Source organism: Seriola dumerili, unplaced genomic scaffold, assembly GCF_002260705.1.
Source record: "Seriola dumerili isolate Sdu_G_001 unplaced genomic scaffold, Sdu_1.0 BDQW01000192.1, whole genome shotgun sequence".
In the NCBI taxonomy this organism is placed as follows: Eukaryota; Metazoa; Chordata; class Actinopteri; order Carangiformes; family Carangidae; genus Seriola; species Seriola dumerili.
Window position 1 is genome coordinate 1,196,478 of NW_019174447.1, and position 11,309 is coordinate 1,207,786.

At 42.6% G+C, this 11,309-nt stretch overlaps 1 protein-coding gene across 2 annotated transcripts in view; it reads right to left on the bottom strand.

Moving 5' to 3' along the window:
• The window catches only part of LOC111227961 (septin-9-like), a 101,094-nt gene that overhangs the window by 34,201 nt on the left and 55,584 nt on the right, over positions 1-11,309 (bottom strand). Inside the window, exon 5 of one of the 2 annotated variants that reach the window (XM_022753714.1) lies at positions 482-518. The exons of the other annotated variant lie outside the window; for it this stretch is intronic. Coding sequence (XP_022609435.1) covers positions 482-518 — 37 coding nt within the window. The remainder of the gene's footprint in view (positions 1-481; positions 519-11,309) is intronic. 2 annotated transcript variants of the gene reach the window in all.

Sequence of the window (11,309 nt, forward strand, 5' to 3'; positions counted from 1 at the left end):
AAAAAATATGAGAAGAGTAACCAGGCTTCAACTCTGACTCCAGCCAGCAATCAGGGATGAAGCTGGGTGTGATCAGAAGCTTTGTGGCACCTGTAAACACACCTGGAGCGCACCTGTACATCACTGCAGCAGGAGGACGAGTTAAACCACTGAGGTCAGCAATAACAAGACTCTAAGGGGGTGTTGAAAACAAACAAGTTTTATACAAACGGGGGCAGAAGCTGTTGTGTGTTTCAAAACCTTTTGGTCTCAGAGGCTCCTGTACAGAAACTGTCCCTGTGAGAGCAACACAACACACCTGAGCCGTTCAGGCAACACAACGGGTTCCTGGCAGCTTAGCCAGGATTCCTGTTAATGAGACAGGAAGTGAAAGGAAAAGAGAAACTAAAGGAGGAAGTGAGATGAGACCTCTGTTCTATTCCAGCGTGTGTGTGTGTGCGTGTGTGTGCGTGTGCGTGTGCGTGTGTGTGTGTGGACTCACCGTGGCTGACTGAATGCAGTTTGACTGTTTTGCAGATCTTCTCTTCGTAGCTGGGCGTGCAGGACTTGCGGCTGACTTTTCTTGTCAGACCCACAGAAGGGAACATAAACATGACTTCAATTGTTTTTTTCAAACACTTTAACCTATCTACCTAGGAACTACTGAGGATTATTACATATTGATGGTAGGGACTTGAGTCAGTACTGAGGCTACATCCACATCATCAATTTGGTGTTTTACGATTCTTAAAACCATGACTTTTTATTGTACAACTCGTTTACTCTCTGTGATCCATGCTACTTCTGGAGTTCTTTCGCACCGTTGAAACAGAAACTAATGTCCACACCTACGACGCATCTCTTGGACGAGTGTTTTAGCTCCGTATCAGAAACGATTTCTCCCTCCATACAACCACCTGAAAACACGCAATGACCATTCACAGTTATCTAGCTGGTGCATCTGTGATGCTGCTAGCCTGGTGTAAATCAGGAACAGCAGTCTTATTCTATCAGTTGGATTATATTGCAGAAATACTCTTGACATGCAGCGAACATAAAGACAGTAGCTTGCTAGTGTTAAAATGCAGAATTAAAACTGAACAACAGCTGTCTAGCAAAGGAAACTCACTGGTCAACGTAAACACTGCAATCACCACTGACGTCGTCCAGGACTTGTGTGAGACTTCAGACTTCAGACGACTTTTATTTAAATCAAGAAAGGCAATCCTTTGCAGTTTTAACCAAGTCCATTCATACCAACCCAAACTCACAGGCAAAGTAGTCAAATGCCAGAGGCAACAGATCAAACATACGTTGGTTCAATACAAGAACAACAAGCAGCTAATAAGTAAAGGACTGATTAAAAATATAAAACAAATTAAACAAATTAAAAAAACATTATCTTATCACCGTCCTATCATGAATAAATAATATGCCATGAATGTAGTGAATTCTAAGTTTAAATTGCATCATTTAAAACATTGACAAGCGCTTCTCGTTTAGTAGGACCTGATAGCAGAAGGACAATGCAAGAAACTTGGAGTCGGCGGTTTACTTCACATCTGTACGCCAGGCAGTTGACACTGAATACAATGACAGAAACATGGCTCCTATATTTCCTTTTGTCTTCATCCGGGCACACCATTGTTCTCTCAAGGTGACAGATCAGCCGTCCGAACCAAAGGAGGACGACACGTGGATGTTGTACGTCAATTGTTTCCAAATGGTCTCAGTTTTCTGCTCCATCAGATACAAGATAAGTCCAGCATGATTTTATCTAACTAAAACACAAGTCCCTGGCCGAACGTCTGTATCCGAAAGTTTTAAGTCGCACTAAAACTCTGGAGCCCGTGTTGTACCTGCCGGGAGATGATAACGTAGCGTAGGAGTATTAAAATACTAAAACCCCTGTCCACGCTCGTGAGACGTATGCCGAGCTTTCAGTAACCACTGCTGACGTTTGACTATGCTCCATGGAACAGTTCCACATGTGCTGGTAGAAGTGTATTAGGTGGTTCGAGAGATTCATATGTGTGATGCACACATAAAACAACCAACTAACTGAGGTCCCACCATGTAACTCGAGTGTGTGTGTGTGGTGTGAGGTAAAACAATACAAAACAACCATACGCGTCATCCACAGGTGGACACACAGCTATAATGACTTCCAGAGCACACGAACACGCAAGCACACACACACACATCACCACACACCACACACACAACACCCCACCACACACACATCACACACACACACGCCACACTTCTCTGGACTTAGCTGGGCTAATCTATCCCCGTCACTTATCTCTGTTCTTGTGATGTGCTAACTGTCCTCCGCTGTCTACACCCGTGTGCTGCTAGTCTGCGTTCCGCTGTAAGAGGATTGATGAGGTCGACAGACTGACAATCCCCATTGAGAATGAAGCCGTGCTGTGTGTGTGTGTTATGGAGTGTCAGACGTAGTATCACAATACTCTGAAAATACCAATTTAGACACAGTCATCTGGAACCAGCATACTGAAAGAATGCACTGTGGCCACTTTCTAGGCTTACTCTCACAACACACAGCACCGCGCACACACTACACACACACCACAACCACACACCACGCCAGCACACAACCACACACAAGGCTATGGTTAGTCGGTTAGGTCCAATAATTTAATTCAGCTCTATAAATAATCACAACTGTCGCACCATCTCTGGAACGAACTAATCCCTCCTGAGTCGGATCAAGGCGAAGGGCGACCTGAGACAGAGAGGTCCGGGTTTCTGTGCATCATCTACACCGGCTGGTGATCACTCTAACGTGAATGCGGAAGTGTTTTCACTTTGTAAAGACATACTATGATTACAAGCACGATATGGGACACGATGTGTCTTGTCATAGTAATGAAGGTTCGAACACATAGCTCCGTTGGACTTCATCTCGCTGTAGCTTTGTTCATTTCAATAAAAAAGATTAGCCAATTCATACACAGATGGACCAGAACGATTCCTGAGTGTTTTAAAACAGAGAGTTGAGACAGAAGGAGCACAGCACACAAAGGCAGAGAACAAGCCCTCCCAACATAGTTTACACAACCACAAGGAGATCTTCTTCACTTATTTCCCTGGTCTGATCCCGGAGAAAACACATAAAGCTCTATGTTATAAATTCATGAGGTTGTTACAAAATAGTATAATTAACAGAACAGATGGCAGCATCGGCGTTGCTTGGACCGGAAGAGGAATTAACTGCTGTGAACAGCCAGCTGCTCGCTTGCACACAACACGTCTGTAGTACTAGAATTTATCCATCCAAAATAAAATAAAACAGTCCAGGCCAACAGCTCGTCTTTCTAGTTTTATTCTGCATAACAACACTATGTTGAACAGGCTCTAGTAGCTGGTGTCGGCCTGTAGACCCAGGGAGGAGAATACCTCGGTCCAGTCGGGTAAACTGATGTCGAGGATTGTAACTGTTCTAACTGATAGGATTAATCAGTCAGCAATTCCTGATTATCACTTAACTGTTAACTTATGAACAAGCCTAGGAATGATCCAATATATTAGGAGGCTGATTCACAGTAGGATTAAAAGTTCAGGCTCTTTGGTTTCTGACGATGAGTAAGATTTAGACCATTACTTTTGTGAATCGTGACTTTGTGTGAGTTCTCTTTACCTGGAGACGTGTCCACATTACCTTTGAGATGGAATGACACATCACGGGTTCATGAAAGAACCACCTTGATGAATTCCTTAAAGATTACAAGTGCCACCAGCTGACGTTTATTCTGTCAAATCATCAGCAACTTGCAGAGAAAACACAAAAGTATTTAAAGTTGTTTTTTGTTATCTAATAAAAGAACAACCATTTGAAAATACATTTCCTAATTATTAGGCTTACTCAATCAATACGATTGTGTTTCAGGTTATCTAAGGTGATGAATTTTTGCCTGAATTTCCAAACTGGCTGCTCGCCCTCAGTAACTGTCGATGTGGAGCTAAAATTAGACAAGATGTTAAATGCACAGAACTAATGGGCACACAGACACCTTCTCATCACCACAGTATTGTAGGTACTAGAGATGTGGTGTGAAAAGCAAACAGTCTGTCTGAAACTGGAGAAAGAGACCTGAGAGGAGCCTAGTACCTACTCTACAAGCCATACCATGACTGCATATCACTGCACCTGCTGAGCAGCTAAACAGACCTTATATGTACTATTTGATCAATTTTAAACTGACAAGGATACAGTATAGTTACATGCAACCAAGCTATGTCAGGCTCAATGTAAAGTTGAGCATTATGCAGATTGTTTTGCGTAAAGTCTCTTATGCTGACAGTAATGAGGGATAGATAAACAAGTCCTGAAGTGATGAATCAGCATGTCCACTTTCCTGTCATGCCTCAGCTACTGTAGTACTGCCAGACAGAGAATGCAGTAAGAAGAGTGGACTAGTCTGACTTCATCACTTCAGGCCTTGTTTATTATCGCTATACTGTCAGCATAGAGACTTAGCAAACATCTGATTTAATGTCAGCACTTTACATTGAGCTGACATACTTGTTTCATGTACTATACTGTACCTCTGTCCAGTTTAAATTGATCAAATAGTAACATATTATACGTCTGTTGTATGCTGCTCAGCAGGTTGAGTATATTCTAGTATGATACTGTTATGTGCTGAGTTAGTCTCTTAGGCTCCTTCAGTTCTCTTTTCTCCTGTTTCAGACAGACTGTTTGCTTTTCACACCAACATCCTCTAGTCACCACACAATACTGTGTGTGAAGGTGTCTGTGTGCCATTAGTTCGCTGTCTTCTACATTTGTCTAATTTTTAAGCTCCACATCTCGACAGTTACTGAAGGCAGCAGCCAGTGAAAATTCCAGCAAAATGTCATCACTTAGAGACCTGAACACAAGAATGATGAGTAACCTATAATTAGGAAAGTATTTTCAAATGGTGTCTTCATTTTATTAGATAAACAAAAACAACTAAATACTTTTGTTGTTTTCTGTGCATTCTGATTATTTACTCAGAATAAAGTTCAGCTGGTGACATTTATTTTAAGGCGAATTCATCTCAAGGTGTATCCCTACATGAACACCTAGTGTGTCATTCATCTCAAAATGGATGTGACACGTCTCAGTATAAAGAGAACCACAGAGTCACATTCATTAAATAAATGGTCTAAATCTATCTCTCAGAAAACCAAGAGAGCCTGACTTTTAATCCCTACTGTGAATCAAGCTCCTAAATATATTGGATCATTCCTAGGCTTGTTCATAATTAACAGTTAAGTGATAATCAGAATTCTGACTGATTAATCCTATCAGTTAAAGCGTTACATATCCTCGCGGACATCAGTACCACCTGACCAGGTTCATTCCCTCCCTGGTCTTGACAGGCGACACCAGACTACAGCCTGTCAACATGTTGTTATTGCAGAATAAAAACTAGAAGACGAGCTGTTGGCCTGGACTGTTTTATTTTATTTTGGAGTTAAATTCATATTAAACTAGTCTCGACAGCGTGTTGTGTGAGCAGCAGCCTGGCTTTCACCAGCAGTTAATTCTCTTTCGGTCAACAACCGACTGCTGCTCATCTGCTCTGTATATTCATCTTCTTATCTTTGTAACAACCTCATGAATTATATAACATAGAGCTTTTATGTTTTCCGGGATCAGCACCAGGAATAAATGAAGAATCTCCTTGTGTGTTGACCTGGTGGGAGGGGTCTTCTCTCCTGCCTTTTGTGTGTGTGCTCCTCTGTCTCACTCTACTGTTTAACACACTCCGCGATCGTTCTGGTCCACTTGTATGAATTGGTATTTTTTAAAGAGTGTGAAAACAAGCTACAAGAGATGAATCCAGACGGCTATGTGTTCAACCTCATTACTTATTCAACACACATTCCCATATGTGCTTAATCATAGTATCTTTTCAAAGTGAAACACTTCCTGCTTCAGTAGAGTGCACAGTGTTAAATGATGCAACGAAAACCCAGACCTCTCTGTCGTCAGTCCGCCCTTCGCTGTCCCGACTCAGGAGGATTAGTTCTGTTCCAATGGTCGACAGTTGATATTTATAGCTGATTAAATTATGTGGACTAACTAAACCATCAGCCTGTGTGTGTGTTGTGTGTGCGTTGTGTTTGGTGTGTGTGTGTGTGTGTGTGTGCGGCGTGTGTGTGTGTTGTGAGAGTAAGGCCTAGAAGTGGCCACAGTCATCTTTCAGTCATGCTGGTTCCAGATGACTGTGTCATAACTTGTATTTTCAGAGTATGTTGTACGTCTACACTCACACACACACACACACACACGGCTTCAAGTTTCTCATGGGGATTGTCAGTGTCATCCAATCCTCTTACAGCGCAGACCAGACTAACACCACACCACACACATACACACAGATAAGTGAGGGGATAGATATCAGCCCAGCTAAGTCCAGAGAAGTTGTGCGTGTGTGTGTGTGTGTGTGTGTTGTGTAGTGTGTGTGTGTGTGTGTGTGTGTGTGGTGTGTTGTGGGTGCTGCTTGTGTTAGCCTTGGAAGTCATTTATAGCTGTGTGTCACCTGTGGATGAGCGTATGTGTGTTTGATTGTTTTACCTCACACACACACACACACACATGACTGATTTGTTTATGTTGCACACATATGTATCTCTCTGAACCACTAATACACTTCATACAGAACATGTGGAACTGTATCCATGGACATATCACGTCAGCAGTGTTACTGAAAGGCTCTACGGAGCTACGTCCACACTGACAGGTTTTAGTTTTAATACTCCTCTGCTACTTTTCTCCCGGCATCCACACGGCTCCAGAGTTTCTTCAAGTGGCTAAAACTTTGGGATAACGCTGCGGACTGTTTTAGTTTGAAAACTCTGGCACTATTGTATCTGGATGGCACAGAAACTGAGAGACCTTTGGAAACACAATGACGTACACATCCACGGTCGCTCCTTGGTCGGACCTTGTCTTCCCTTTGAGAGAAACAGGTGTGCCCAGAAAGCAAAAAGGAAATATTAGCCATGTTCTGTCATGTGAATTCAGTGTAATGCTGGCGTTACAGTGTGAACTAAACGCCACTCCAAGTTCTTCATTCCTTCTGCTATCAGGCTACTAAACGCAGACACTTGTCATTTTAAATGACTGCATTTAAAATTTAGAATTCACTCATTCATGCATATTATTTATTCATGATAGGAACTGTAAGATAATGTTTTTTTAATTTGTTTTAATTTGTTTTATTTTTATCAGTCTTACTTATGCTGCTTGTTGTTCCTTGTATTGACCCACGTATGTTGATCTGTTGCCTCTGCATTGACTACTTTGCCTGTGAGTTTTGAGGTTGTATGAATGGACTTGGTAAACTGCAAAGGAATTGCCTTTCTTGGGATTAATAAAGTCGTTCTGAATCTGAATCTCATCAGCCTGGACTATCAGTGGTGATCAGTGTTACTGACCATGTTGTCTTTGCTAGCAGCTGTTGTTCAGTTTAATTCTGCATTTTAACACTGCAGCTGTTTTACTGTTCCTCATTCAGAGTATTTTTGCAATTAATCAACTGTAGAGTAGATCTGCTTCCTGTTACACCGGCTCACACATGCCCAGTGTACGTGAATGGTCATGGTGTTTTCAGGTGGGTAGTATGGAGGGAGATCGTTTCTGATACGGAGCTAAAACACTCGTCAGAAGATCGTTAGTGTGGACATAGTTTCTGTTTAGGTGCTGAAAAAACTCCAGAGAGTAGCATGGACACAGGAGTAAAGTAGCAAAAGTCATGGTTTTAAAACTAAAACCAATTAGTGTGGATGTAGCCTCAGTCACTGACTCAAGTCGCTCCATCAATATGTAATAATCCTCAGTAGTTCCTAGGTCATAGGTATAAGTGTTAGAAAATATTGAACATGTTTTTATTTCCCTTCTTTCTGACAAGAGACGCTCAGATGATCCTCATCATCCTCACCTCTGCATCTCAGCACAGAGATGGATCAGGATGTGGTTAGCTTAGCTTAGCATAAATGGAAAGCAGGGGGAAATCAGCTAGTCTCGTGCTCCGTTGATTAAATAAAAAAAAACACATCTAAAGCTCATTAATTAGTATGATTGTAAATACACAAACCTGACAGCCTCAGTCTGGGAAAAGAGGTGTGAACCTCCAGAAAGACTCTTTACTCTGTCTTTACCCACAGAAACTGCTGGAGAGCTGGAGACGGAGCGCTCAACCCAATGGAGGAGGGAAAGGAGAAGGAGAGAGGCATCATGGACGTGAGCAAGAGGACGAGGGCAAGAGCGAAGGACAACCAGCCGACATGATACCCAGAATTCCACGACAGAGAAAGAGGAGAACCGTTGTGGCGGTGTGTGGCGATGTGGAGGAGAAGGGGAAGGAGAAGGGAAATGGAGGAGGGGGAGATGAAAGAAACGAGATGGAGCTGGAGGCGGAGGTGAAGGTAGAAGCTGAGCCAGGTCTGTGCCGCGGCCAGCAGATGAGCTTCATCCAGGGCACTGACACCTGTTCGGCTACGTCTCGTGGCATCGAGGCATTTCCGTGGACCAGATGCGGCGCAAGACACATGAAGCCGCGGTTCGAGTTCAACATCAATGGTGGTCGGTGAGTCTCAGCCACTTAAACACTAACACAGACCCTCACAATAATAAATAAATAATGAAATAATTATTATATTATCATTACTACACTGTTGTGTGCTTTGTGAGCCACACACACACACACACACACACACACACACACCACACATACAAAAGGACACTGGCCATGTTCAGACCTTAACATCCGTCTCAGGTGATCAGATGTTTTTGATTTGATTTTTTTTTTTTTTTTTTATTTGCAAAACTATAAACATTACAAACTATATTGTATATAGTTTTTTTAAGGAGAGATATGTGCAGGTGAGGCAAGAAATAAACCCAAGAAAGAGAGCTTATTAATGCTTCTTTTTAACTTCCTTTTAAATTCAGATAGCGGAGGGTGAGGTGTGTGAAGTGTAAAATGTTGTTTTACACCTTTATATTTCACAAGTTCAGGTGTGAACGCACCAAAGACGCAGGAGGACAGATTTGAGATCCGATCACTCAGACCACATTCAGAGGAGGTGCTCTGGACCACATGTGGCCACATTTTCAGCAGTGTGAATGTGAATGTGTCCTTGGGCCACACTGAAGGAGCAGCTACTCTACTGACGTCCTCTGCTACAGTCTGATTAGTCCCAACACAGTTTAGAATGAAAGGAATATTTTTACTATTTCAAATGGATATAAAACTTGATTTCACTGTAGAGCTGCACAGAGCAATGATTTGCTCTCAACCCCTCCATACTGCTCTCTATCTCTCTCTCACTTGCTCTCACTCTCACACACACACACACAAGCACACACACACACACACACACACACAACAAGCACATTGACAAGGGACCTGTCTGGCTTAAAAACAACACATACCTGTTCATTTGCATATAAATCAGGAAGTGAGATCTGATCACAAATGGTCAGTTGAAGATGCATTTTAAACCAGGTGTGAACCTTTTCTGTAAATAAAGATGGACGTAGCCTCTGTGACGTCACTCACACGTTTCTGAAGAGCAGTTTTGAAGCTCAGAGTGAGCTGCTCCATCCTTGCCATCTTGGCAGTGCCTGACTCCGCCCCTAACTCCCAGCTACCCAAAACTGGACAAAGAGGTGGGGTGGGGTTTAAGCAGGTGAAAGATTTTACTTTATACTTTTGACCTAATTTATTTTTCTGTTTGACACCACCTTGTGATCACCTCTTCATCGGAGCACAGTGAAGCTTCTCACTTCATTCACCTGCCCCTGTGCCAGTTCACACACATACACACACACACGCACACACACACACTATAAACCTAACTGCTCTCTCATGCATCTTTCCTTTGTGTGTGTGTGTGTTGTGTGTGTGTGTGTGTGTCTGTTGTGTGTGTGTGTGTGTGTGTGTGTGTGTGTGTGTGTGTGTGTGTGTGTGTGAGCCAAAACATTGCTAAAATGTTCTTTCTTACTGATTCACAACCAGCCACCCTGCTTGTTGTCTTTGACCAATCACAGAGCTCTTCAGTGAGGTCAACTCCTCTGAACCAATCAGCAGAGCTCTCTCACGGTGCATAGGCCTTTCATTTGACCAATGGCAAGCTCACACGATGTGACCACCAGGTCACCGGGATGTCACAGTGTGCTCTCTGATCAGCTCTGTGGTTCACTTTTTCACAACCAAACTGTCTGTGTGTGGTGTGTGTGTGTGTGTGTGTGTGTGTGGTGCGTGTGCGTGTGTGGTTGTGTGGTTGTGGTTCGTGCTGCGTGGTGTGGTGAGTTCGTGGTGCGTGGTGTGGCTGCGTGTGTGTGGGCATCTGTTGAGCCGATTATTCATATTACAAGAGAGTATTAGTGGGGGGGGAGAGTGGTTTGAGAGTCGGGCTGTCTCCCTCTTTCCTGCCACACAGAAGAAAACAGGAAGTTTAGCATTGATCATTATTTTTAATTCAAAGTATGCACATTTCTTTTACCTGTTTACGCTAACTTTATTACAAATGAGGTCAGTGAATTTCAATAGGTGTGTGCTTGTGTCATCTATCAGTGACATGTTAAGGCGTACAGGTGGAGAGAGAGAGGGTCTCCTTATAAGATGCTTTTTAACTATTATGTCAGCATGGAGAAAAGACAATAGCAGCATACAACTGTTAAACTTTGAGAAGTTTACCATTTCAGTCAGTCAGCTGATGTAGAAATCTCTGTTTATATGATGGTGCAGCAAAGACGTAAAGACCTCATCACTTAAATCTGTGTTATTTCTTTTGGCACTCTTGCCCGGCAACAGTCAGAGCCAGAGGCATTATGTTTTCATGTTGTCTATCCATTACTTGTGTGTATATAGTACACATATATATAATATATATATATTATATATATAATTATTATATATACTAGTTCACTATATAGGGAGTTTAGGTGTATCTACGATTTTGTAGAGTTGTCCGTATGTTTGGTGAGAATTATCATACCCTATATATTGGACTCATAGTATCCCACAACACATCATGAAAAGTGGTGTACAACGATTGGTCACATACAAGTCAAACTATACCATCACACAGGCCTCAAGAACAAACACATACTACATCTGGAGACCATGCAGTTAAAATTCTTATTCCGGTATTGACACTAATTGATGGAGCAGGTGCACACTCTGACACACACGTGGCGTAGGTTAACAGTACCGGTGTTGTTGTCTGCAGGTCAGAGCGGTTTGGGAGTCCACACTGGTCAACAGCATTCTTGTCTCAATGCGTGCGTCGGCAAGAGTCCA